Source organism: Scomber scombrus, chromosome 21 (genome assembly GCF_963691925.1).
Source record: "Scomber scombrus chromosome 21, fScoSco1.1, whole genome shotgun sequence".
Classification (NCBI taxonomy): Eukaryota; Metazoa; Chordata; class Actinopteri; order Scombriformes; family Scombridae; genus Scomber; species Scomber scombrus.
In genome coordinates, this window is record NC_084990.1 from 20,921,737 (window position 1) to 20,949,530 (window position 27,794).

Genomic DNA, 27,794 nt, shown 5'->3' on the forward strand with positions numbered 1-27,794 from the left:
AACTTCCCTCTGAGGTAGTGTGTGCTCTGTTTGTGCATTATTTCACAAAGTTAGGACTTTAAACCACACTGGTAGTAGTCTGACTTTGCTTTACTGGAGGTTTTCTCACTCTCAGCTCACAAGGTGGCTTTTGGGAAGGGAGCAGTGTAGCTGACAGGAAGTGAACCGCCGGTGCACCATGGGAAGAGTACATCTGTCATTATTTGGGATGTAGGACCGGTGTTTAAAGATGTAGATTTTGCATGTCCTGGAAGATTGATTGAGCCTTAAATAGGGTGTCATCTGAGAACCAGAAAGTTTAAATTATCATATCAAATTAATTAGTTTATTTTGGGGATGCTTAGTACTCATTTGTATCTCTTTAACCCATTTTCAGCACTTTCTTTAACAGCAGCTTTATGAAGGTGAATCATGTTACATAATTATGTAATTACAGAGTAGTGGGTAAAACCAGACACCTGTTGATTTCTACATGCCTTCACACACAAACTCCTTACGATACTTGACAAAAGTACTTTAGATATGCTATCTCCTCCACTCGCAGGCTCTGTATGAGGATTTCAGGACAAGTGCTGTCTTTCTGTGTGGGAAGTGTCTGTGTTTTGATGCCTCAGTATTCGCTGTCAACATGGCGAGCGCTGAGGAAGAGAGACTTTGACAGCTGGCCGGCCCAGTGGAAGGCATGCGGCTAGTTCCCAGCGTGCCAAATCTCTGCATGCTATTTATACTCACCTTGCCAGGCTCACTACTGGTGTCTGTTCATTCACGCCCGGCCATGGCAAATGCCACCGCATTAAGATGCTTGCCAATTACCCATTTACTGTTTTACTATGGTTGAACTGACATGGGTGATTTCTATTACGGGGTCATTCTGGTGCCTGAATGCTAAAATAAAATTTGAAGGGTTCATTTCTATAATGATCACAGCTAAAATTTACTGAAACAAATATATATATTCTGGGTTTTGGATCTGTTGCAGCTTCTTAAAGGACCATTTCACAGATTTTCAGCCTCATTTGTAGCTGTTCAAATAAGGGCTACAGTGTAAAAAATGCCTCTGTGCCTCTGTGGCTCCAAAGGCTCTTCGTTTTTAATAGTTTTTGGACAATAATGGAGATCTACAGCACAGAGGAAATACTTGTCAGTAGATCAATTCATTTTTGGTTTGGCTCTGCACACGTTAACAATAAGAAAAATCAAAAAAATTGCCAGACATATCCTTGAAGGCAGGACTTGTTTTTACAGACAGATACCGCTACTATTGTAGCTCCCAATTCTTCACTGCACATGTTAAAGAGTTCAACCAAAGAGTAATGTTCCCTTCTCAGAGCCTGAAAAGGTAAATCTATCCAAGTAATTCACAAAAAGACAGCAATTATCAATATAATTTTATGTAGTGGAACTATGTTCATTTTTAACTTCGTAATCATCTTTCAACCCTTCAGATTTATCCTGCAAGCCCATCAGGGGTCCAAACCCAGAGATTTAATTGACTCAAACCAAACTTGATCGCACACCATGTAAAATAATGACCAAAAAAACAACAGTATATCACCATAATTATATAATATTTCAAGCGATATAACATCCCTCACATATAAAAAGTAGAGATGCAAAAGTAGTAACGTGAAAAACAAAGCATAAAAAACATTTAATAAATAAAAATAATAGCAGTGATTGTTTAACGCTTAATTTCAAAGATTTTGGTGTCACAGATTGAAGCACCAAAATTAATTCCATTTAGTAACCATAAAGTAATTCATTGAAACAATTCATGCCTATACACATTACTTTTTGTCCTGTAATATCTTTGTTTGAGCAAGTTAGGCCATGATTTCCACTTTCAGAACTTGAAATACGATGTGACTGACCCAAAAAAATCACCAGAATTGAGGTGTTAGTATATATGATGTGAATTCTTTTGAATATGTGTGTTTTTTCCATCTTCTCTCCTGCAGCTCTCATAAAGTCGATGCACAGCTACAGTGACAGAGAAATGGCCATTCCCCGGATGTTCAACTCCAACGCCCCGTTTATCATTGTGACCGGAGGATCTGAACTCTCGTTTGTTGGAAAGGAAGATGACAGCCAAGCGTGTGAGGAGGAAAAAGAGTCGCTGGTCCAAGCCATCACCCCGCATCTGAGCCGAGTGATGCAGCACGGCACTGCCAAGCACGTGGTCACAGCAGGGCAGGACGTGCCTGAGGAGAATGCTTGTGTCTCCATAGTCGCACAGGCTGAGAGTAAGATTGTGGGTCTTTGCTGGGGCTCTTCTGCTCTAATAGTGGGCATATATGGTTCAATTCCCACTGGGATAATTTGTACTATATATTGCATGATGGATGTTTGACACTTTAAGATGATTTGAGTAAAAAAAATCCTGTATCTCAAGTTGGATTTTCACCACATGCTTCTCTCCACTTCCCTCAGACTGTTGAAATCTTTCCAAAACCAGTTAAATTGAGTCAAAGGTTCATGGTAGTCAAACGCTTCAAGCAAGATTATTTTCTGAGTTCATAAAAGGAAGAAAAATACAGTTTTAACCAAACAGCAGCGATATACTTTGCCAGCACAATAATGCACAACTTGTCAGTCATTTAAATACACTGTCTGAACATTTTAGAAAACACTCAGTCATAAAAAAAAAGCTACTCACAGTCCCTAATATGATACTAATAAAATAACTGCATCATTCTGTTTCCCCTCCTGTAGAGAAATCAAACAGCACTAAAATTCACAATTGAACATTTCTACTTAAGAAATAATTTGCCATATTTGCCAAGGAAATTCAAGCACCAAATACACCTCCTGTCAGTATCATTAAGCTGCTGAAGCATGCACTGAGTTATAATTTTCAGTTATATCTCTAACTGTTAATTCTATGTCACTGTCTCTGCCCCAGGAGAAGACTTTCAGGAGTTCAGCCCTACCAACACACATAGCCTCTACTCAAGATCTCAGCTGCTCAAAAAGCACAGGTACTTCACAATATACACCCCTAATACTGCAGTACATAGGACATGGCTGAGAGTATATGAAAGTATATTACTAAATTGAGTTCCTAATTATGTTGTGGTGACGATCCTACATGGATTATTAACAAAGCTCAGGATTTGACACCAGACACCATGATTCAAGTCCCATGTGGGCTTAGCTCAGGCTCAGGCAACAAAAGGACTCTGGTTTCGGTTATAAAAAGATTGTGGTTTTGGTTAATAAACACTCTTTTGTGTGTCATGTGCTTCAAGTCACTGCAGATCTTTTCTGTATTGACGAACATAATCTTTCCAAGCCAGTGCCTAAAAATAACAATAAAAAAGTGTGATAATGCTGTTGTTACTGCCAGCGGATATTGAACTACAAGTTTGCATATTTAGATGGAAAACAAATGCCTCATCTGTGAACATTTTAATTTCTGTATGGACATGTTTATGTCTTTCCAGATTAACAACATTTCCTCATTATGTGACTATAAAACATAATCTAGCCCATATGAGGTTCTATCAAAACTAATTTGCTGACTTCCCAGCAGATGTTGGAACCTGGCTGCAGGGATTTGCTCCCATTCAGCCTCTAGAGCATTACCGAAGTCCAACACTGATGTAGGGAGATTAGGTCTGGCTTGTAGTCGATGTTTCAGTTTGTGTCAAAGATGTTGATTATGGTTGAGGTCAGACCTCTGTGCAGACCAGTCAAGTTCTGGGTAAAACCATTTATTTATGGAGCTGGCTTTGTGCACGAATGCAATGTCATGTTGAAACAGAAAAGAGACAAAAACAAACTGTTGGTATCACACTATTGTTTAAAATGTCACTGTATGATGTAGATTCATTAGCATTAAGTGGTCATATCCAAACCAGCCTCAGACGAAAGTTGTGTATGATGCTGACTCTAGTGACTCCTTGTGGTAGTATTAAGAAGACACTGTCACTCACACACCCACCTTACAATGGATGTCACAGAGAGAGACTGAGATGAATGTGCTTAAAGCAAGACATCGAATGCACTAGGTTTCACAAAGAATAACAAACCCAAACATATCCCATCAGAATAATTGTAAAACAACTTAATAATATAAAAATCTACACACAGAGACTTTAAATTGGGTAAAATGATTCATCTTTGCTGGTAAAGATCCTTAAACCTGTGGAGTTTCTGTTAGTAAACTGGGAGTAACTCATATTATCTCATTTGCAGGCCTCTCAGCAAAGAAACTGCGCTCATGAGTGACACAGAAGATGAGGACTTTGACGGCGCCACTAAACTCCCGCACTACCACCTCCAGAGGAAACAGCGCAGGAAAACCAGGACAAGACAGAACCAGGAGCAAGGAGAAGAACCTCCAATCATCCGTGGTCTGTGGGTGCAGGAGATTGATTGGCTGAAATCAGCTGACAGCGAGATGACATCGTCTGCTGAAATCATACCACCTCCTCCTCAGTTTACTGACTCATTCTCACGCCCTCGCAGCCATGGAGACCAACACTCCTGTGTGTATGAAGGTCACAGCAGTGAAGATGTGTGTGAATGTGTCAGAAGAGTGGAGGATGTGTCACTATCAGAGGACCAGTACAGATCAATAGATACAGAGGACACATCCAGCACTGATGACAGAGGAAGCTCAGACTCTGATTGCGCCGAATCTATTTGCACTCATGAAAGTGATTCAGACTCATCTTACTGCGGAGAGGACGACATACAAGTACACAACAGCTGTAGATGGAATGACCTGATGGGAGTGTCTGGTGTTAACTCCTCTTCCTCCCACGCTCAGCGGGACTCAGACTCCTCCAATGGTTTCACAAGGATTTCAGGGTGTGCCAAAAGCCTCTTGGGAAATCCAGACTCCACCTACACCCCCCTGCACACTGTGAATTCCTCTCCGTGTGTGTTTAGTGCTGCTGATGTGATCGATATTGACACAGTTTTGGACTGCCTCAGAGGCAGAGTGACACAGATGCCAAAACTCTTTGTTTCACCCTTCTTTGAGGATTTGAAAAAACAGACTCTGAATCACTGGAAACAAAGTGTTCCTGTCAATGAAGGACTCATATTTCATGATGTAAGACATTTACATTTAATTTATTTACACATACAACTTTGCTGATATTAAAATGCCAACATATACCATAAAACTATAATAAGTTAAGAACACCAAAACCTGCTCTAAAAAAGTTTCAAGCATGCACTTTGAGCAACATCCCAATCAATCATATCTCAGCAGAAAAGAAAGAAATCACATGGGTTTTTTTTTACTTAAAGGCTGCTCCAGCAATTTTGTGTTGCACTTCCTCAAAGATGGGGGATTCACAAGAGACATACTGAAGTAAGAATGGTCTAAATTGAAGCAGTGGAGGCCAAGATATCTTGATTTTTGATCTGAAAAGCGTATAACAATGTACACTATTTCCCTCTAAAATGTGCTGGAGTAGAAGTAAAAAGTAGCATAAAATAAAATAGTTTTAGTCACTTGCAGGCAGCAGAACAAGCTGTAAACCCAACCAATTATCTTATCAGTTGTTATGATGAACATGTTAACTAACACTTACCTATTTGTTGGGCTAACATTAGCTATTTTAGCTTAATTGTGCTAACAAAGCAGATATCATAACATTATACTGAGTGAAATATTGCGACATAGTATGACTCAATGTGAGTCTTGGAGCCAGGGAGATCAACAGATGAGCCAGCTGTCAATAACAGCGGCCAATCAAAACCCACATGGCAGACATCAAATCTACTATAAATCTTCAAATCTTACTAACAGAGCAATCATTTTCAAAATGACCACTAACACACTTATTAGAGGGCCTGAATTTAAAGAGTGAGACCATAATGACTCATTGAAAAAAAATGATTCACTTAGTATTGGTTCAGAGATGTTGATGCTTTTTGAATGGGAGTCTACTGGAGCATCTAGTGGCCATCTGTGGAATTGCACTTTAAGACACTTCATCTTCTGCCTCAGCCTTAAGCCACTCAAAACAAGTTGCTGCATGTTTACAGTAGATATTTTACCTTTGACAACTGACAGGAAATCCTTGCCATGATCTCACTGATTGGTTGTTTGGCCGTGATGCAACAGACTTTATGATTTTATGCTTTAACACTGCTCCTTCATTTCCCTCAGCCTGTTTCTCATTTTATGCTTTCAATGTGTTTCTTTTGTATTCTTAAGCAACTCCAGCCCAATAGTTCCCAGTACAGGGAGGGAGAGGACTATTACATCCAAAACCACATCCAGAATGGATCATACGGTGATGTATTCTGTGTTCAGGACAGAAGGACTGGATTCAAATGTGCAGCCAAGAAGGTAAGCCAAGAAAGAGTGAGTCATTTAAAATCCAGATACACATCACCCAAAACGTTTTAAACATTATTCCCCTTCTAGATTGATATCAGAAATGATGATTAAGTTAAAAGTTTCTGAAATAATAATTTCAAAAAATTCATAATGTCCTTTTATCTCAGATTCCACTGAATCATTTCAGCAGAGAGGAGGTGAGCACGTGGAGCACTCTGAACTCCCCTCGTGTTGTGGAGCTCTTCGGGGCTGTGAGGGAGGGGCTGAACGTTGTACTCTTCATGGACTTGAAACCAGGTAAAGTCAGTATCAATAACACACATACTCTATCATAATGAGGTAGTTTGAGTAGTCTTATAAAATAACCAGACTTGTCCGAACCTCTTCAGCTTGTTTGGCACAGCTCCTAAAAGAGATGAACACCCTACCTGAGGATTTGTCCCTGCACTATCTTCATCAGACCCTAGGGGCGCTGGAACACCTGCACCACAGAAAGATCCTGCACCTGGATGTCAAAGGTGGGATCAAGTTTCAGACAAGATGATAAGTATGGGTGTTTAGTTTCTATGACTAGAGCACATCTAATGCAAAACAGCATCTCTGGTGAGGCAATTTAAGGCGGTGATGGATGTTAACTTAGTACATATACTCAAGTCCTGTAGTCAAAGCTGCACTAATCAATATTTTTATATCAACAGTGGATAAAATGATCTCTATGAGTAATAGAGAATAATCAGCCAAATCTTCTTAGCTCTATGGAGCATTTTAGTGTCTTTTGGCTCATTGTTTTGGTTTACAACTTTAATGTTTGAGCAGTCTTGTATTTTTAGTATTTATTCATTGATTTATTGATTTATTGATTCATATTGCCTGTGATATATATACACACACACACAGGGTATGGATTCCAACGTTACCTTGTTTGGTTAGTTGTGAGACCCCACAGTATCCATCACTCGTTGCCGTGATAGTGGATTTGATATTATCAGCAATACTTACACGGAGGGAGGGAGCCCAGTAAAGCCTCTAGCTACTGGTTGTCAGCTGGAATCCACAGTGATGGTTCCTAATCCTAAACTGACACCTCACCCCTAAACCCTCAGTAATCCCCGCTGAGAGGATTGAGTAGCAAGGGGCTTGCTCAAATTAGGCCCCTCTATTGTCCTCTGAGCTCACTGCAAGTCTCATTCAGCCAACAACCATCAAATTTAACAGTCTCATCATATTAGATCTTCACAAAGAGGTGGAAAAAAAGTGTGTGCTTGCTTTATTTTTGGAGATATTATCTTGTGCAGCCTCAGGATGGCTGTTCAGGAGTTTGGCCAGTGAAGTTTTGGTCTCCAGTGTACCCATCACTCTGACAGCCTCTGACAGCCTCCTCATTTCTCAGTCAACTGTTTAATAATGAGCACCAAATGAAAACAAGCTGTCTCTCTAAATCCTGTGTGTTGATTTTATTCCAGTTGACAATGTGCTGCTGTCTGCAGACTGCAGAGACACATTCCTCTGTGACTTTGGTCTCTCAGAGACATTAGATGACAATGGATGGAGCACCAAGGCCTTCAGGGGTAAGTAAACTCTACAAATGTCAAACAGTTCATGTCAAAAACTGAATAATTGTACAACTGTGGTAAAAACACAATCATTCACCTGATAGTTATTGGTCACATTGTTGGATCTGCCAACAAAGAAGAGAAAGGATATGTAACCACATCAATTGTATTTCTGCCATTGAGGGAAATAAGCAGCTTTCATACAAAAGGTGTTTTTTTATTGCCGCCTGAATCTTTATATTATCTTGTTCTTTAGTAAATCTATGATAAAAACAAAGAGATAAAGGTAAACACAGGAAATGACTTCACTGTATACCTCTGTTGGCCTCTGAGTGTGGTTGGTACATTCTGCATTTATGTGTTCAACTGATGATCTCATCAAAACAAACTTACAGTGACTCCAAAACAACTAAAAGTGACATGTAATTGATTAAGTATTTCGCTTTCATAAAGTTTAAGACTCCTGAGAGCTTCATTATAAAACAAAAAAAGGGAAAAATTGATGCACCAGAGGTCAAGATAGCCTGACTTTTAAACTAGATGTAAACTTGACGCAAGGGGTTAATGGGAGTTCCACTGTAGATACCTACTGTGTAAACTAAACTAAATGGGTAAATATCATACTGCACCTGATCAGATCATATTGTGCTTTAGTTATATTCCCCATGTAACAGTAAGTTGACCTTCTTTCATTCACTTTATGATACAAGTCAAGTCAAATTTATTTATAGAGTACATTTGAACATAACAGATATTGACCGAAGTGCACTACAAAGAAATATGAAATATAATTGCCTAAATAAATATATAGAAGTAGCTGTAAAAGACTAAATTAAAACAATTTTATCATTATATTGATAATTAAGGGGACTCAAACCTTATATTGGGAAGGATTAATATATATGGGTCGCTGTTTTTACGGCTTTCATTCTCTGTGATACAGAGAAGGGGTTGTGGTGAGCAGAGGGTTGGCAATATAAATGATGTCGTCATATTTAATTTGTACTGAACCTTTACTTCATAGTGAAACCCAAAGTGTTAGAGTATTAATAACAAAGAACACACAACATCAGGTAAATAGTAATAAAAGTAAAGGTGAAAAACTCTTCCTGAATAGAAAGGTTTTAGGTTTTTAAAAAAAAAAGAGACTAGGGTCTGTGCTGCCCTCAGATGGTTAGGAAGGCGGTTCCACAAGCGTAGTGCAACAGATCAGAAGGCTCAACCCCCCATGGTGCAGAGCTTAGTACTGGAGACCAAGAAGAGCAAGCTGCTGGCAGATCTGAGGGTGCGTGTTGAGGTCTTTGGTGTGGTCAGTTCCTGTAGGCAGGGAGGCGCATGTCCGTTGATGGATTTGTATGTGAGTAGCAGCACTTTGTAGTCAATCCAGGGAGCCAGTGCGATGAAAACAGAATTGGTGTTATATATTTGTGTTTTCACAATCTCATTATGAATGTACTAGAGCTTCTGAATACTCAAGCCAGGCATCGCAATAATCCAGTCTTGAGGAGACAAAGACATGGACAAGTTTCTCTGCAACTGACAGGGTTAGAGAGGAGTGGAATTTACAGATGTTTTTGGGATGGTCTTATGTGGTCATCAAAAGTCAGCTGAGGGTCAAACCACGATTAACCACGATTAATGATTTAGGAGTAAATGGGGATGTTTTGGCCATAAAAGCTGAGATGAGGTATGAAGGATGACTGAATCTGGTGTGGAGTGAGGATAAGGAGAGCTTTAGTTTTGCTGCTGTGTAACTGGGTTAGGGTTAGGACCTTTACCTCCGTGAGACAGGTGCTGAGGCTGCAGTAGCAGTAGTAGTAGTAATATAGCTGGGTATCATCAGCATAGCAATGAAAAGACATCCTATGTCTGCTGATGAAACATCTACAGGGGAGTATGCAGAGGATAAAAAGGTGGAAAAGGATGCTTAGGGTTGCCATGATTATTTTTCATTAGTTGTAGGACTGACCGAGCATCTTTTAAGGGACTCTGTAAGTCCTTTGATGTTCACCAAAGTTTCTGGACAGCGAGACCAAGGCACCTGAAGCATCGTTCTAGCTGTTTATTTTCCACAGATCATGAATGTAATAGGGAGCAGAGCGTGAACATTGACCTCGTGTCTTGACAGGGCTGTGAGGATCAAAGATGCTGCTTAGAGATGTATTAACGGGTTCCACTGGTTCACTGGATGGAGTCAGTGATGACCAGGTCAAGGGTGTGCCCCCTGGTGTGAGTAGGGAAATCAACATGCTGCTTCAGACCAAGACTCTATCAGACTCAGGAACTCACAATCACAGGGTTGTTAACATGTATATTCACAGCACTAACAATGATGATGTTGGTTGACATGAAGCAGAGTGAGGTGAGGATGTCATGTAGAGGAAAGATGAGTTTGGTTTGGGGAGGGTAGTGGATAAGAGGCACTATCATGGAGTATGGAGGTTTACATTTTAGAGCACGGCTTTCAGTAGTTCAACAGAAGAAAGATCAGGCATTGGCGAAGGAGACAGTCTCAGTTCAATCCAGTGTGGTAAACCACCACCACGGCCAGAGCTGCAGGCTTTTTCCATGTAACTATAGCCAGGACGGCAGGCCTCATTAAGCACAGAGTAGTCTCTTGGTTTTGCAAGGTTTCAGTTAGGCCCATGAAATCAAGCTTCATGTTGTCCTTTCTCCGGACAGTCTTTACATGCATCAGAAACTTTTAGGAGAAAACACAAGTAGCCAAGCTAAATCAGTTCTTGTGGTTTTGTGGTATCGTTGTCGACAAAAGGAAGATGTCACCCTTGAGGTATGACATAAACCCTTATTGCAAAAGCGTAAATCCAGATTTAGTCACTTTTACGGGTCAAGATCCAAAAATGCCAGATCCTACAATTCCCACCATGCAATTCAATAGCATCTTTTTTATTATACCCTCATTGCCTTATAAACACCCACATCTTTCAAGCTTTGGTGTGTATCTTATTATTTTTAATGAAGCCAAAACGGAGAATACCATGATGACATCACAATGACATCATCAGTTATTTTCCCAGACTTGACAAATCCCCTCCAGAGCCACAGAGGATATTATGCAGCTGTTTTCACAGGCTGAGTAGCACTTCTCATAAAAAGTAAAGTGATCATCATGTATAAAATTGGTAGAATCCCTCTTTATACCTCAATTTTACACATTATGGACAATACAATAGTGAAGATTTAAAGCCATATTACAACAACAACAAAACAAATGTAATGTATAAACGTGATCACAAGCAAACAGAGAAGAATAACATGGGAAAATAAAAGGTGATAAAGAGATACAAGAGAGAGTTTACAATTAATTTACTGGTTTATTCATGTAGGAGCCGCCTTCCCTGGCACAGAGACCCACATGGCTCCTGAGGTGGTGAGAGGGGACCAACTCTGTGCCAAGGCGGATGTGTGGAGCAGCTGTTGTATGCTACTGCACATGCTCAACGGATGCCACCCATGGATACGTTACTATTCCCATCCACTATGTCTCCAGGTCAGAGTCTCTTCTTCATCGTTACTGGAAAATCAATTTCACCCTGAATAAGAAAAGACTGATTCACACTTCTTGTTGTCTGTATCAGATTGTCAACGAGCCTCCGCCTCTGTGGGAGGTGCCGTCCAAATGTAACAATTTCACAGCCAAAGTGTTCAGGGCCGGACTCCAGAAGAATCCTGACAGGCGAGCATCGGCAAAAGAGCTGAGGAAGAAAATCACCAAGGCCCTCAGAGCAGGTTAATGCACTTGATATTAAAGAGTCATCCTAGAATAAAATTATTTATCAACTATAAACCTTTTTATTTGCTATAGAATACATCTGCTTTGTAAATCACTTGTCTTGTGTTCTCCTGTAAAAATCCAAAAGGGTGAAATGTATCGTTGCCCCCTAGTTATGCATTAATTTGACAGAATATATTTCATTTTTCCATCTATGTAGCTGGAGTCGTTGTTTCAATTCAGCCAATAAAATCTTGCATAAAGTGATAACGGGTATCATAGTCAAAGCAGACAGTCACACTGAATCTGATAGCACCCTGAGACAGAAAAAGAGCCACAAACTCTACTTCTTATCTAACTTACAATCTTGAACACGCCACTTGTCCTGCACCTTAGCTTGTAGAACGTGCCACCAAACAAACATTCACCTGGTAGAAGTGCACTGTACTTTGGTCCAGTTGGATGCTTGTTAGGCCTTTACTCCACAATATAATTGTAACAATGCATGTAGCATTGTGACATAGCATGTAGCTACAGAAGAAGTTAGTTTACTTCTTCTCTCATCCCCTACGGTGTAACACTGACACTCAAAACACTTGGCTGAGTCAAAAAGGAGCATTTCTGATGTTTGACCAAAGACCTTTTCTCTTCCTTTTAATAATATAAAACTATTAACAACACATTTATAACCACATTGACATTTTGACTGCAAAAACGTTTAACTATGTGATTTCAGTTGGATTTTAATCCCAAGTGACACTGAAAATGATTTTTTTTGCTCCACAGTTGGAGGTCTGAGTCCATGGTCCGTCAAAACAGCCTGTGAAAGGCTGTGTCACGGCAAGACTGAAGACATCCCCTGCTCTTTGTCATCTGGAATCCCTTCCACCCCAAATGAACCATCACCTCCTGTTTCAGCTCCCTTGATGTACTGGGTGAGCCCCTGGAGAACTACGGCGGTGGACGAGGACAGCAATGAACTGGAGGACGGTGACTCAGACCAAGTCTCTGAAGTGGAGACACATTTGCTGAGCAGGGAATGGGAATCCCAGCCAAAATCACTGCGAGATGATTACATTGCAAGTGAAAAAGACTGGGACACTTGGTCGGATTCAGAAGTCGACATCTATATGGGAGAGGAGGAATATATTCGGGAGAAGTGGCTGAAAACTGACAGGGACTATGAAGGGGATTGGGAAGAGGAGGGAGATGAAGATGAGAAAGAGGAGGAGGAGGAGGAAGAGAAGGAGTGGGATTCTTCTGTATCAACAGAGTATCTCCGTACTCTCCGAGGCCTTTTCCCTTTACTGCAAAAAGCCCAACAGACAAACAACAGTTCCGGGAGATCAGAACCAGAGCTGGAATACATCAGAGACGGTGAGTCAGTAAACGTCTGCGTCATGGGGACAGTTCAGCGTGGGTAATACACTCCTGTTTACCAGTTCCTTGTCCAGAATCATTTCATTTCATCTGCTGAAACTAAACGTTATCAGAATACCTACAGGAACAGAATAAAGCCGAGTGAGCTCTGATTTCATTACGAGATTTCATTACCAAGAAAATCATATTTCCTGTAATTTTTTCAGCATGCCTTTGTTATGTGAATGTGATTGTGATAAATGTGACCAAAGTATACCTGACATGTAGTTAATGCACCAAAATAAGAAAGAAAAACACTTATATATAGGAAGTAAAATGTAACAAAAAATTGCCATGCTTTTCATACTAACAGAAATTGTTAATATTGTCTTTAGGTGTAGCTCTTGGCACCACAATCCAGCCCCCCTCCCCTGAGCCACGAGATGACCCTCCGTCCTGTTTCAGCTGCTCGGATACATCGCCAATAGATGACTCAGACAAGGTGTGTATCTAAAGATGAATGCGTGTGGAACTACTCTTTTGTAAAGTAAAAACTGCAAAAAAAACCTCAAGTTTCCTTCCATTTTTAAGGAATCTGCTCATTCATCCGATGACCTCAGCTCTGGAGTCTTTTCGTCTTGCAACAGTCAGGCAGACAGACACCTGGAGTGGTTGGTGTCAGCAAACCAGCCCTCCTCATACTGCTTTGAAGGTAAAACAGCAGCAACCTATCTACCGCTGAGTTATAAGGTGGTTGACTTGCTGTTGGGATCATTTCTTTTACTGCTCTGACACTCGCAGGTGTTGACATCTGGATAGAGAACGTCCAAGGCGAGTGTCTGAGGATTCGGGAACGCCGGCAGGTCAAAGTGGGACATGTTGCGATAGGAATTAGTGATCAGGTAAGAGACAATTAACTGATGTCAAAATTGCTTGTTTGAATGTGTTTTGGGGTATTCTAAGCACGGTTTACTCCAGGATATTGTTTAGTAGAGATGATAAGTTACCCTGACCCAGCTGTATTTTGCCTCATGATTAATTTAGTATAGATGATGAGTAATATGATAATTTTTTGTTTTTGGACCAGATAATACAAGCAATAGAAATAAAAAAAATTATCACCATATGAATTGGTAGTGACAGTAGCCATTAGCTGCAGCCCTACTTTTGTGTTACAAATGTCAGTGTGATTTTGATTGAGGTTTGAAAGTCTGTCTTGATTTTTGGCTGTCTGTACAATGAGTTGATTTTGTAGCTTTGTAAAGGGGTGTTAATATTGCACCAGTCCAGCATTCAGCAGTATGTGTCTGACTGACAAGTTGAGTTGGGTATACGACACCTCAGTTTTGATACTTATGGGTCAATGACGTATAAGGATTTTCAACAACTCAATTTTAGAATAAAAAAACAAGCATATCTAATGCAGTAGTTCAAACATTCAGAATGTTGTGTACCTGAAAATTCATATTACAATTTGAAAGTGATTTTAGTGGGGGTTTTTCAAGATTAATTGGCACTGGCCTGAAAAAAAAAGTCATTTGGTGTGACCATGATTCATCTTGAAATATCTTTTCTAAATAAAAGATCATCATTTACAAAAATTTAAAAAAAAAAAATCAAATACTTTGTTTCCAAACACTTTATATTACTGAAAACTTGTAAAAAAAAGATGTGAAGCGTGTTAAGTAAATTGATTTATTTCAAGATGAATCATGGTCGCACCACATGACTCTTTTTAAGGCCAGTGCCAATTAATCCTGAAAACCCCCCACTAAAATCACTTAATTTCAAATGTATAATATGGATCTTCAGGTACACAACATTCTGAATGTTTGAACTACTGCATTAGATATGCTTGTTTTTTATTATTCTACAATTGAGTTGTTCTAAATCCTTATACGTCATTGACCCTTATATAGATATGCTTCTCTACAAAACCAAAAAAACAAACTTCGTAAATGTCAAGTATGTAGTCCTTTGTACATGTAGTCATTGGCCTAAATAAAATACTCTAAAATTGGCAAAATTTAAACAAGACTCCAAATGACTAGATGTCCCATGCCAACATTTGATACATTTTGATTTGTACCAACAGTATTTATGTTTGATACTCAGCTATAAATCATCTCATCTATCATTCAGATCTCAGGGAAAGCCTTCACTTTGGAGACCCTCGACAGAAAGATGGTGCCCTTGGAACAAGAGATCAAAGACTCCTACCTGTGGCTCCGCTGTGTTCCTGCTCCTGACCGATGTCAGCGCTGGAGGTGGAGGGTCAGTGACGGCAAGCTGGAGCTACGAGAATGAGACATTTTTGTTATGTTTTGTTGAATGCACAAAATTAGTTATTGTTTGTTCTTAATCTATGTGGTAAAAAAAAAGCATTAATATATATACAGATATTTTATTGTTGATTTATTTTCCTGCGTATTAGTTGGATAGTTAGAGTTTATGGTATGAATTTGAGATGAGTGAATTTTCTCATTAAATATTACTGGATGTGATTTTAATGATGTTTTCTATTTGTAAAGATGATTTTTCTGTATCAGTTCTTTGATTTATATTAAACCGGAGAACTGATTATATTACAGTACGTCTTTGTTGCCTCCATGGTCTGTAAACTGGAGATAGTCATGTCACTTGGTGCCTTTCAAGGTTTAGAAGCTGCTTGAAACAATGAACAATTGTCACACAATACAGTATGAGCCCTCCAGACTTAAATACTTGAATGTTTCTGACATTTTATATCTTAATAAACGATGACATATTGAACAAAGAAGCTGCTCTGTTCTCCCAGCTCTGCTTGTTTTCTAATTATTGCCTCTTTTGTTTATTGTCTCCTTTAGTTTAGTTCCACACAGGAGAAAAGAGGCAGTCTGCAGGAGCATTAAAGATAGATTCAGGACCAACCAGTTCATCATTACACACAGGCTAATGAAATCACCTCCTATGCTACAATAGATTAGGACAGGACCTATAGCGTGACGTAACTTTTACAGCACTAATAAAACCTTGCCGTGCCCTGACAAAAAAAGTAGATTTGACTGCATCACATGTTAAACAGAGTATTACATGTGATCAAATCACATGACTCAGGCACATGTGGTTTTTCAGGCATTTCATATAAATTCTCATTGTATTAGGAACATGTGGGCTTCACAGATGAAATGCTCCCGTTGATGTGTTTCTGTAGGGTGATGTTTGAGGAAGGCGGAGGGATAATAGGGTCAGTCAAATGACGCCTTTGGCAAATATTTAAACACAGCCTGCCACTTTTTAGAAGGCTTGAGAACTTTCTTTTTATAAACCATGGCACCAGAACTGGCATTTCTCTAACACTGTAACATGATTCTTTATGTGAAGATTAAAATGACTGAAACAAGGAAAATACAGTGCACAAGTCCCCAGTGGCTTGAAACCTATTATACACTAAATACACTTACAATGTAGTCTAAGTGATAGGGGACAAAACCCACAGTCCTCCTTCTGTGCCAAAATGTATTTAAAAGTTTATCTGAAGCTAATATGAAGCTTCAGCCGTCTAAATGAGTCAAATCAACTAGATATCTTTTAAGAGTTTCAGTCTTTTTAGTGCCAAAGTCCCTCTTTTTGTTACTATACTTCCACCACAGCTAAACAAGGAAACACTGTCCGAGGAAACACAAAGAGGGAATTTGATGCTAAAAAGACTGCAAATGTGTCAGATATCTACTTGATATGACTAACTCAGACAGCTGAAGCTTCATATAAATTTCACATCAACTTTTAAATGACTGTGTGGACACGCTGTGGATTTTGGCTCTCATCACTTACACTGAAAGTGCTTTTGAAGGGGATCTTTTAACAGCCAGTATGAACAGGAGGAATGATTACAGCCAGCAAGGGAAACCTCTTCCACTGTTTATTTGAACACCTGGCTGCTGTTTTAAGACAGACTTGAAAAACTGTGAATCTATCCTTTAAGGCTTTGTTTCCGTTTAGCCACAAGACGTGAAGTCGGCCTACTATAGATGTTAGGTGATAAGGCCCAGCTTGCAGTTCCAGTTCATCCCCAAAGTGCAAGATGAGGTCAGAGCTCTGTGTAAGCAAGCCAGTCAAGTTCCTCCTCACCAAACTGGGAAAACCACTTCTTAATGGGGTTGGCTTTCCGCATGGAGGCCTTGTGACGATAACAGGAAAGGGCCTCACCAAACAGTTGGTGCAAAGTTGGAATGGCACTATTGTCTGAGATATGACTATAGTCTGTTGTATCCCTTTCCCATTATTGACATTACTGTATCCCTTTCCCATTATTGACATTACTGGATCTGGATGAACAGATCCAGGACACATATTTTAGGCCACATCTTTTACTATGAAAATAATCCAGTGTCAATAACATAGCCTATATTTTTTTCAAATGACAGCAGCAGAATTTTGTGAAACTGGAGCCATGATTATGAAAAATGTTGATCACTAATGAGGATGACGTGATCTTGTTTTGTCTACAACCAAAATATATTTAGTTTACTGTCACAGAAGATTACAGAAACCATAAAACATTCACATTTCAGAAGCTGGAATAAGAGAATTAGGACATTTTCTTTGTCAGTAAATGAGTCCAAACATCAGAAAATGGTGAAAAACTTTGATCACTGTTAAAGATGAAGCCTTGAAATGTCTTGTTTAGCCATATGCATTTCACTGTGAAACAAAATCCAGTATTAATATCATGATTTCCAATGACAGCAGCAACATTTTGCTGGAGCTACAAAAACACGCCACCATAGCACAAAAATACAGTCAAAGTCCAGTCAGTCATTCGTGTTGTCCACTTTTTCAATAGACTCTGTAACTGAAACTTGAATAAACTTGTGTGCGGTTCACTTCCTCGACATTTTGTGCACTGTGCAGCAGACACAGATCAGCTGATGCAGCGATAGGACGGCCGGCCAGCATGGGCGGGTCCTCTGTGACTCCGCTCCCACTGTGATTGGATCCTCGGCTCGGGTTTGATAGTGGGAAGTACCCGTACGCCGGTGTCTCCCTGGTTGCGCAAGACGCCATTTTGGAGTGACAGTGAAAGATAACGGAAAGATCGAAAAGCAGTCTTTCTAAAGGTAATTTCTCGCTCAAATCGCACTGTTTTTACTCCTAAAATGTCACGTTGTGTGTGGTTGTTGTTGCTCTGTGCGCTCCGCTCGTTTTTAACCCGCGTTTGACATGACGTCACTGTGTTCTCTCTTAACTGTGACGCGGCAGTTAGCTTCAGCTAACCGAGGCTAAGCTAATCGAGCAGTTCCTGAAACGGACGAACCCGAAAAAAGAGAAGAAAAAAAACCTACAACTGTGGGTTTTTAAAAAAAATAAACAAACGACTACGTTTTCAGTTCGCTTACAGTTTTATTATAACATGTCGACGTTTAATATCGCTTAAAATCGCTTGTCTTGTGTGTTGTAAACGGCTCTGCTCGTTACTAACGGAAGGTTTCGCCCGTTAGCAATGGAAGCTAACTAGCTAACTTGAAGCATCCGCCCTTAGTGAAGCTAATCTGCTTCAAATGGTGGTGCTAACCCGATAAAGACATTTTAGCTGATGTTAAAAAAGGAGCCACAATCTCCTAAACACTGAGCGCGTTTTATTTATTAAATGTACCATCGCGGGTATTAATTAATTAAATAAAACACCGGCTGTAAATTTTTTTTTTTGGCCTTCTGCTAAGGTCGGGCTGTTGTTAGCGTCATAAGCATACATTAGCTAACATTATCCTACCAGCTGGAACAGGCCTCTCTTATCTGACCATCAGTTGGGTATTCCAGCCTGTTAAAAGGGGGTTTAGCTTAAATCTTAAATAAATTAGATTTCAAGTTAAGTTATATGAAATACACGAAGCTAAACTAAACGAGCGACGTCGTAAAAAATGAAATATGTAAGTGTTAGATAATGTTTGACGACGTTGACAGTTTGGCCCATAAGCAACGTAACGTTTAACCGTTGAGTAAACATCTCGCTGCTGGTGTTCCAACCGTGTCGCCCTGACTACTGTTGGTACGGCGACAGTCAGGAGTAGTAACGGCTGAAATTCGCGATAACTTCCACGATTAAACGATTCATTGCTTGGTTCAGCAGAACATCGTGGAAAAGAGGCGATTAAATAGGAGATGACGTCCTCAAATGTCATGTTTTTGTCCACGACCCAAATATATATCGAGTTTACTGTCATAAAAGACTAAAAGAAATGAGAAAATATTCATGATTGAGATGCTAGACTGATATTTGTTTACAGAAATTAGGTTAAACAACACAATGAATAGTTGTTCGGCCTGTAATGTGTCAGAGCAACGTGAAAAATGTGGATTACTATTGAGGATTGCATGAGTTCATTGTCATAGAAGTCTAAAAAGACAAGTATATATTCATATTTGAGAAGCTAGACTGAGTATTTGGACTACATTTGTTTACAAAAATGAGTCTTAACAAAATAAGTAGTTGTTCGGCCTATAAATGGTCAGAAAATGGTGAAAATGTCGATTACTACGCGGATGACACCATCAAATGTCTTGTTTTGTTCAGTTTACTGTCATAGAAGACTAAAGAGACAAGTAAATACTTACATTTGAGAAGCAGAATTAGAGAATGTGGGTAATTTTATTTATTTTGGACATTTCTTTAAAAAATGAGCCCAAACAACTTGACGAATTGTCAAAATCCTAAAAAAATGCTCATAACTATTGAGGATGACACCTTCAAATCACTTGTTTTGACTGTCATAGAAGACTAAAAAAACAGAAAATATTCACATTTGAGAAGCTTGCATAACAAAATGTAGACAATTAGTTAGTGATAAATAGTTAGTTATTTGCTCCTTTAAACGTGTCAATCGCTGTTTCCCACAGCTCAAAATACCATCTTCAAATGACTTGTTTTGTCTGTTTAATTTATTTTTAATCACGCCAAATGATTAATTAATTATCCAAATAGATGGCAATTAATTAAATAGGTGACAGCTAATTGACTACGCTCTAATTAGTTGTGTCCTCGATTTAAATGTGCTGCGGTATCAATCTGACATGTTTATTTAAATTGTGTCATTATGAACTGTCTTACTTATTGAGTATTATATTTAGGCTACTGTGGGCATACTACGTGTGTTGTGACACGTGTCTAATTTTTTTTGTGTGGTATTAATCATACTCTTCTCTTGCCCATCCTTTCGTCTTGGCGTGTCTTAGCCGGAAACTGAAACACCTCAAAACGTTACTCCCCTAACCTCGTTTCCTTTTCTCTTCTTTTGACAGCTTCGTCACCATGGGGAATGTATTTGCAAGCTTATTCAAGGGCCTGTTTGGCAAAAAAGAAATGAGGATTCTTATGGTTGGTCTCGATGCTGCTGGGAAAACAACCATCCTATATAAACTCAAACTTGGAGAGATAGTCACCACCATTCCCACCATTGGTATGGATATCTATATTAATTTTCACCTTATTTTACTGTTGTGTTTTTTTAATTAAACCTGTGTATTATTTGATTCTAGTGCTGTTTACAATACAAACATTTTGGTACAGGAACCTTTTTTTTAATGATGATATCTTCCTCGATTTGAAATATGTAGTTTTTCCTATAAAACCAGTTTTTCTTGAAACAAACACCCAAGATTCTCTGAAGTTATGTTAATGTCTGAGCAGACACAGTTTTGCAAGAGCTAAACCTGAATTAAATGCACCATAAAAGTTGCAAAATGTGGATGTAAATAAAGAACTATCAAAATAGAGTAGAAGAGATTATGAATCGGCTTTCGGTATTCAAAGTAAATATTAAATAAAGTGAAAAATAAATAGTATTCAGGTTTGATAATCCAGCTTTACTTCTCAAACATTCACACCTACGTAGAGCTTTGAATTAAATTGAATGAAATTGAAGCTGGCTGCACAGACATGTTGATGCGTGAAGGTTTGATCTGGAGCTTTTTTTAAAGTCTCGCAGGTTACGTTTCATCACTCAAATCTTGTGCAAGTTAAGTGATTAATCTGTGTTTCTTCTTATTTTTTCTCTCCCTCTCTTTCTCTGTTCAGGTTTTAATGTTGAAACTGTAGAATACAAGAACATCAGCTTCACAGTTTGGGATGTGGGCGGTCAGGACAAAATCAGGCCGCTGTGGCGCCACTACTTCCAGAACACTCAAGGTGAGGGGGGACTTCATCTTCCACTGGTAGTGTCAGTGAGCATTACTGCCCATAGGTGGCCTCGTTGGTGCATAAAAGATGATCTTGAAGCGTGAACCAGTGACTCATGCACCATTGTTCCACTCTCAATGGGCTTATTGTGTCATACCTCCACTATTTCCTGAAATTTAATTCATCTAAATATGGCACTTAAAGGCTAATGCAGCTCAGTATTTCCCAATAATGATGCAACCTGCAGGTAAAGTCTCCACTGAACTGGTATTTAGTTTTTAGTTTTACAACATGAGAAACCTGTCATGATTTCAGTTGAATGAGTGGTTTCACTCTCATCTTCAGTTAACCACACGGTAGCAGACAGACACACCGTAATCCAGTTATATACATCATCATTTATCAAAAAAGCATATTGTTTTTGTTCCTCAGTGCGTAAATATGTTGTCTGGTAAGGTTGCTGCACCCACATTTGTATGCGTATCATTAACTTCCTGTATGGAACATTTCACCATTAACTTCAGAGTTTCTCAACTGAAAGGGTTCACAAGATAATTAAAACAAGTAAAAATAAGTCCAGATTTTTCTCTATTTCCTCTCATGAAATACTGGATATTTTGCAACAGTAAGTCAAATAATTGATAAATTGATCAACAGGAAATTAATCAGCAGCTATTTTGATGAATGTCAGCATAACCTCACCACAATTTTCTGACATTTGTATACAAATAGATTCATTGAGAAAATTATCAGCAGTCTAATCAGTAATAAAATGATCATTAGTCACCTCCTTGGTTATCTAAAAACCTTTCAAAGAAACAGTCTGAGGATGAAAAGTGACTCTTATTTATGTCCATACTAAGGTCATAATAACCTGTAATGGCTGTTCAGAAATAGCTTCTGCTTTGTTTTTAAGTGGTTATGAGCCAATAAAATGGTATACTGTGAAGAAAAATAGTGCAAAAATCAATGAAAGCATGCAAAACTACCAGCATATTTTAGGAATGTGATTATTGTGGCTCTCATTTTAAGTTTTGACCTTCCAAACTGCACAACTCTACACATCTGAAGCAATAATCCTTCAGACTTTGAAGATAAAATGTACAGACAGCCAAAAATATGACCCCTGCTGAAGTGCTTTTCTATTTAGTACCAGAATAGACGAGTTAAAACCCTTTTAAAAAATGAGAGATGTCGAGATGAGTATTGATTCCTTTTTTTGTTTAAGTGTTATTTTGCACCAAGCAGACGCTCTATAAGTCAGTCGGAGCTGTTTACAGATGCTGCTGCAGCAACCTAAACCAGCGTCAGCTCCTTCACAGGCAGGGCCGTCCATGTCCGCTTCGTCCACTGTTACAATAAACCAAAAATAACTTGTTTGTACTTCGGTGAAGCTGCAGGGGTGATAAAGTATTTGCCTGACTTGCTGGCACACATTACAGGAAGCTTGGCTTGCCTTTTTGATTACTCATCTCTTCTGCTTTACATTTTGTGGCTTGTCTCGTTTGGTTTTTTTTGGTAAATAATGACACCAAATGAGATGAGATAGAAAACTGCTGCTGCAGTGTTTCTCTCCGTCGCTCTGCTCTGCTCTCCACATGCCGCTCACGGGTGTGGAAATAGGTGATCTCTTTTAATTGTCAATGATGACAGTGTTAGGTGTGGCTGCAACAGCATGCAAGTTTTTAAAAAAGGGGAAGTTACCCTTGTAATCGGTGTGACTCTGTGTGTTTCACAGTTCGTCTGCGTTCATGCAATTTTAGGTTTAAGATGATATAATTAATGCAATTTGTTTACTTTTTTAACACTACAGCATGAGGAAAAAGTGCATTCATACACTCATACAATCAAGAATCATACACTTAACACTATTATCATAAGTCATATTCCCCCAGAATGCACAGTCACTCTTACTGAGTTTTAATTAGGCAGCGTCATTTTTAGAAAGCCGTCGGCTCTGACTCAAAGCTTGTTCGTTTAATAAAGTGCCCTTGTAGTAAAGTGAAATGAACTACTATTAAAATGAAGTTAAATAAAGTAGTCATAATAAAGTTAAATTACCATTACAATAAAATAGTGTTTTAATAAAGTGAAATAAAGTAGACTTAGAGAAACGTTAAAGCACTGTTACATTAGTGTTAGAATAAAGTTGATAAAGTACCCTTAAAATTAAGTAGTATTATGGCAAAGTCAAATAAAGAAGTATTTTAATAAAGTGAAACAGTATTGCTGGACTTAAGTTTAATAAAGTGTTAAAGAAGAGTTGATGTAGTTTCCTTGAACTAGAAACTTCTGGTTAACAGAAGTTCGGACAACAACAGTTAGCTGTTAGCAGTTAGCAGAAAGTTAAAGCGTCACTGGTCAGCGGCCGGTGTCTTAAATGTGAGGATTTATTCACCCTGAGCAGGAAACCAGTGACTTCCGGCCTTCGTTTATCTATTCAGGAATCAGAGTGACTATTTAAAAAGATGTTACTGAAAAAATAAAAGGTATTGCAATATTTAATTGATTTATTTCCCCTCAGACCTCTGAAATTTATCGGAGGAAGTGTGGAAGTGACGGATAACCTTTTTAATCTAGTGTTTGACAGGATTTTCACACTTTACAAACCTGCGTTTACCAAGTGACACATTTTTGAGTTTATTTAGTAATTAGATTTTCTCTTCGCTGGAATGCTCGGCTGTTTACAACTCTCAGCAGTTCATTTTGACATACCCAGTTTATCAGTAAAAAATCTTTAATATTTTTTGGATATTAATCAAGATAACATTTCTGGGTGGCGATCATCCGTTACAGAGTGTGAATTTGAAGCTTTGGCTCTTGTCAGATCAAACAGATTTATTAAGAAACAGGAACATTTTGTACAGGATTCATAATTTACCATGCCTTTTATATGAGAAGGAGAAGAAATTGTGTTAGACCCAGTGCATGCATGATCGCAAAATATTTCATTATGTAACTTATAAAACAGCCATGAGTGTAACATGAGTGTGAGGCACTGTAAAGGTTACTTGAAACATACCATAACTCTCACTCTCCCTACAAAAGTAAATTGGAAACTGATGTGAAACAGAGAAATGGTCGTCTTGTAGCATCGTTCAGCAGTTTAATGTCACGTTAACGTTTTTTGGTTTGCAGGACTTATCTTCGTGGTGGACAGCAACGACAGGGAGAGAGTGAACGAGGCGAGGGAGGAGTTGTCCAGAATGCTCGCTGAGGATGAGCTCAGAGACGCCGTGCTTCTTGTTTTTGCAAATAAACAGGTGAGGTTTCTGTTTTTTTGTTTTGTACAAAATGTTCACAAGCTCATGAAAATGTGGGTCAATGATATGATGCAACACAGTGTCAACTGGTGTAACCAGTATTTTTCCATTAAGATCGGATAATATACAGGAAAATAAATGTGAACTAAAATGTGGAATAAATATAATCCACTTTAGTAACACAACACTATAGTTTTTTAACAAATTTCACATCATTTGTCAGTTATTTAGAAAAAATGGTTCTGCTCAATATTGACAAAATGCCTTGAAAATTAAACAGAAATACTCCAAATGTTTCTTTTCATTTGCTGTTTGTAAATGAAGTAATCAGTTGTATAAGTACACTTAAATACACTGTAGGTGGATAAAATATTTTATATATAGCTTGTGTGGTTACATCATTTGACATTTTCAGGATTTTTGAGCCATTGCTATGACAATTCGTTTGGATGTGCACTGTATGGTGTAGGATCTGAATGATAATTGCTAATTTTGCCAACCTGTATTTATCACTGACCCATGTATAGAAGCATCTACCTTTTGCATCAAACCTGCCTCATGACAGATCTTTTTCTCTCCTCCTCCTCTCAGGATCTTCCCAACGCTATGAATGCTGCAGAGATCACAGACAAGTTGGGTTTGCACGCCCTCCGCCACCGCAGCTGGTACATCCAGGCCACCTGCGCCACCAGTGGGGACGGCTTGTACGAGGGCCTGGACTGGCTCTCCAACCAGCTGAAGAACCAGAAATGATCCATTCCACCAGTTTTGATTTTTGTTTGTTGTTTATTTTTTCTGTTTCAACACAGTGGCAGCACCGGATCCAGGCCCCTTCGCTCCCATCTAACCCAATTTTCAACCCCTCCCCCCTCAGCTCTTTCTTTCAAGAACTTCCTTCATTCCCTTCCTTCTGCTTTTTCTCCCTCGGTCCCTCGTCAGTACTCTTGGGGCTCTAGCCTGTGCTGCTTGTGTGTGCGTGGGCGTGCGTGTGTGTGCGTGTACCTTGTGTGTTCAGCGAGTGTGTGCGTGGGTGTGAAGGCGTCTCTGTGTATGTTGGCTGGGATTGGGAGTAACCCTGGCGTGCCTTTTACACACCTCCTGTGGAATCAGCAGTCTGGTTTTCAAGCCCCTTCTCCATCCACCAAACTCAGCCTCTGCCCCACTCAGCCTGCCCCCCCACTCTCAGTCTTGCACGGCCCCCCTTCTCCCCCACCCCTCGCCCCCGCCCCCACCCTTACTCTCCAGAGGAAGCATGGTTTTCATACGGCAAAGAAAGAGCAAGGGTGCAAGCTCTCCTTCCCCTCCTCCCTGTAGTATATATCTATGTTATAACTAGAAAATGTTCACCCAATGTAGACTGAATGCTTAGATGTTCATTTTAACCTCCTTTTTTTTTTTGATTTTGAAACCGCAAACCCACCAATAAATTGCATCTTAACCTGTATCAGGTTGAAGCAAATCAAAAAATAGAAAAAGGAAAAAAAAGGAAAAAAAAAAAGAAACGCCCATCCTCGATCATTCTGGTGTCATTTGAAAATCATGCTGTTTGTTTTATTATTATTATATTGGAATATAACAGATTATTCTTAGCAATGGTTCTCCAATGAACACTACCTTTCTCTCTCTTGTCTCTCTCCTCCCCCACCCCTCCCCCCCACACCCCCACCCCCACTAACGAAGACCGTGAAGCACAAGGCAAGCCAACAATCTTTAAAAAAAAAACAACCTAAATCTTTAAAATTAGAATCTGCAAGTATATGCAATTCTTGTCTTATACATACAAATTATCTTTTCTTTTTTTTTTTCTTGGTTAGCTGGTGTTTAATCCCCCCCCACCCCCACCCCCTTACCCGCGGATTGAATTGGATTTTGTGATGACCTTCAGTATAATCATTCTGACAGTGTTCATACTCTCTTAGGTTGCGAATACAAGGTGTTGGGCATTTCTCAAACATGACTTCAGCCGGTTAACAGTGACAGGTGTCCTGATACATTCACAAGCTTCACATGTTATTCCTTTTAAGAGACGTTACATGTGTTTTTTTTTTTTTTTTTTTTCTGTAACTAGTTTTAGCATTTCTATTTGTACTATGACTGCTGAACCAAATGCATTTGAGCAGTATGACAAATCCTGTATATGAGAGTAGTGTATCCTCGAGGGCCTCAACTGCATATGATATTGATTGAAGAGGTTTTTTTTTTCTCACCAACGGTTGGCAGTTTTACGTTTTTTGAAATCCGAAAGCATCCAGCTGTCTAATTTTTCCTGGTTGGGATGAAGGATTGGCACCAAATATGAAGGCTCTTTATCTGTGAACAGTCCAGACATGAAAAAAAAAAAGATAAAAAATGGAAACCTAGTTCGAATGTCTGGGTGTTCTTACAGGCTACTACACATTATAGCACTGCATACTTCATGAAAAAGACCAACACGTCAAGTACTCTGTCAGTGGCTCGACGGTGAGCTGGAAGGACTTGGTGGTAGGCCTGTTGAGGGGAATGGGTGTGCAGTTAACTGGTTCGTGAGATTCAGCAGGTGTCCTCAGTGTTGAACCATGGGGGTTAAGCTGGCACTTCTGTCAAGAATGATTGTAAATCTGTAAGCTCCCCTGTAAACTGTTTCTGTGGGGATTTCCTGAACACATTAATAAACATGATTTGATCCAACAGTCTGTGTAAAAAAGACTTTTTTCTTTTCTTCTTGAATATTAAATATGTGTTTTTAGTGCTGCTCATGTTGTGGTCAGTGGTGAAAGGTCAGATATTTGGATTTGAATTTAATGTTAAAATATGTCATTACAAGTAAAAGTCCTGCAGGAAAGAATTGAGTAAAACTCCACAAGTATTAGTGAAATGTAAAGTATTGCAATTAAATTACTTAAATAACATTAGCTTAATGTAGTATGCAGTATTACAGTAAACGTACTGCAGTATTATGAGTGTAGTATGCAGTATTACAGTAAAAGTACTGCAGTATTATGAGTGATGAGTGATGTAGAATGCAGTATTACAGTAAAAGTACTGCAGTATTATGAGCGATGTAGTATGCAGTATTACAGTAAAAGTACTGCAGTATTATGAGTGATGTAGAATGCAGTATTACAGTAAAAGTACTGCAGTATTATGAGCGATGTAGTATGCAGTATTAAAGTAAAAGTACTGCAGTATTATGAGCGATGTAGTATGCAGTATTACAGTAAAAGTACTGCAGTATTATGAGTGATGTAGTATGCAGTATTACAGTAAAAGTACTGCAGTATTATGAGTGATGTAGTATGCAGTATTACAGTAAAAGTACTGCAGTATTATGAGCGATGTAGTATGCAGTATTACAGTAAAAGTACTGCAGTATTATGAGTGATGTAGTATGCAGTATTAAAGTAAAAGTACTGCAGTATTATGAGCGATGTAGTATGCAGTATTACAG

At 39.0% G+C, this 27,794-nt stretch overlaps 2 protein-coding genes across 2 annotated transcripts; both read left to right on the top strand.

The window, feature by feature from the left end:
* Window positions 1-1,996: 1,996 nt before the first annotated feature.
* Window positions 1,997-15,359, top strand: LOC134003133 (uncharacterized). The gene is made up of 14 exons (XM_062442265.1): window positions 1,997-2,243; window positions 2,903-2,978; window positions 4,198-5,062; window positions 6,179-6,313; window positions 6,472-6,601; window positions 6,694-6,822; window positions 7,768-7,872; window positions 11,208-11,368; window positions 11,457-11,607; window positions 12,377-12,967; window positions 13,345-13,451; window positions 13,541-13,661; window positions 13,751-13,851; window positions 15,092-15,359. Exons 1-14 carry the CDS (start codon window positions 1,997-1,999, stop codon window positions 15,254-15,256), a joined length of 3,084 nt encoding a protein of 1,027 aa, XP_062298249.1. The 3' UTR covers window positions 15,257-15,359.
* A 2,536-nt stretch (window positions 15,360-17,895) lies between these two features.
* On the top strand, window positions 17,896-27,034 carry arf2b (ADP-ribosylation factor 2b). The gene is made up of 5 exons (XM_062442491.1): window positions 17,896-18,048; window positions 20,228-20,385; window positions 21,003-21,113; window positions 24,243-24,367; window positions 24,959-27,034. The coding sequence occupies exons 2-5, from the start codon at window positions 20,238-20,240 to the stop codon at window positions 25,118-25,120; spliced, it is 546 nt and encodes a 181-aa protein (XP_062298475.1). The 5' UTR covers window positions 17,896-18,048; window positions 20,228-20,237; the 3' UTR covers window positions 25,121-27,034.
* Window positions 27,035-27,794: the final 760 nt, after the last annotated feature.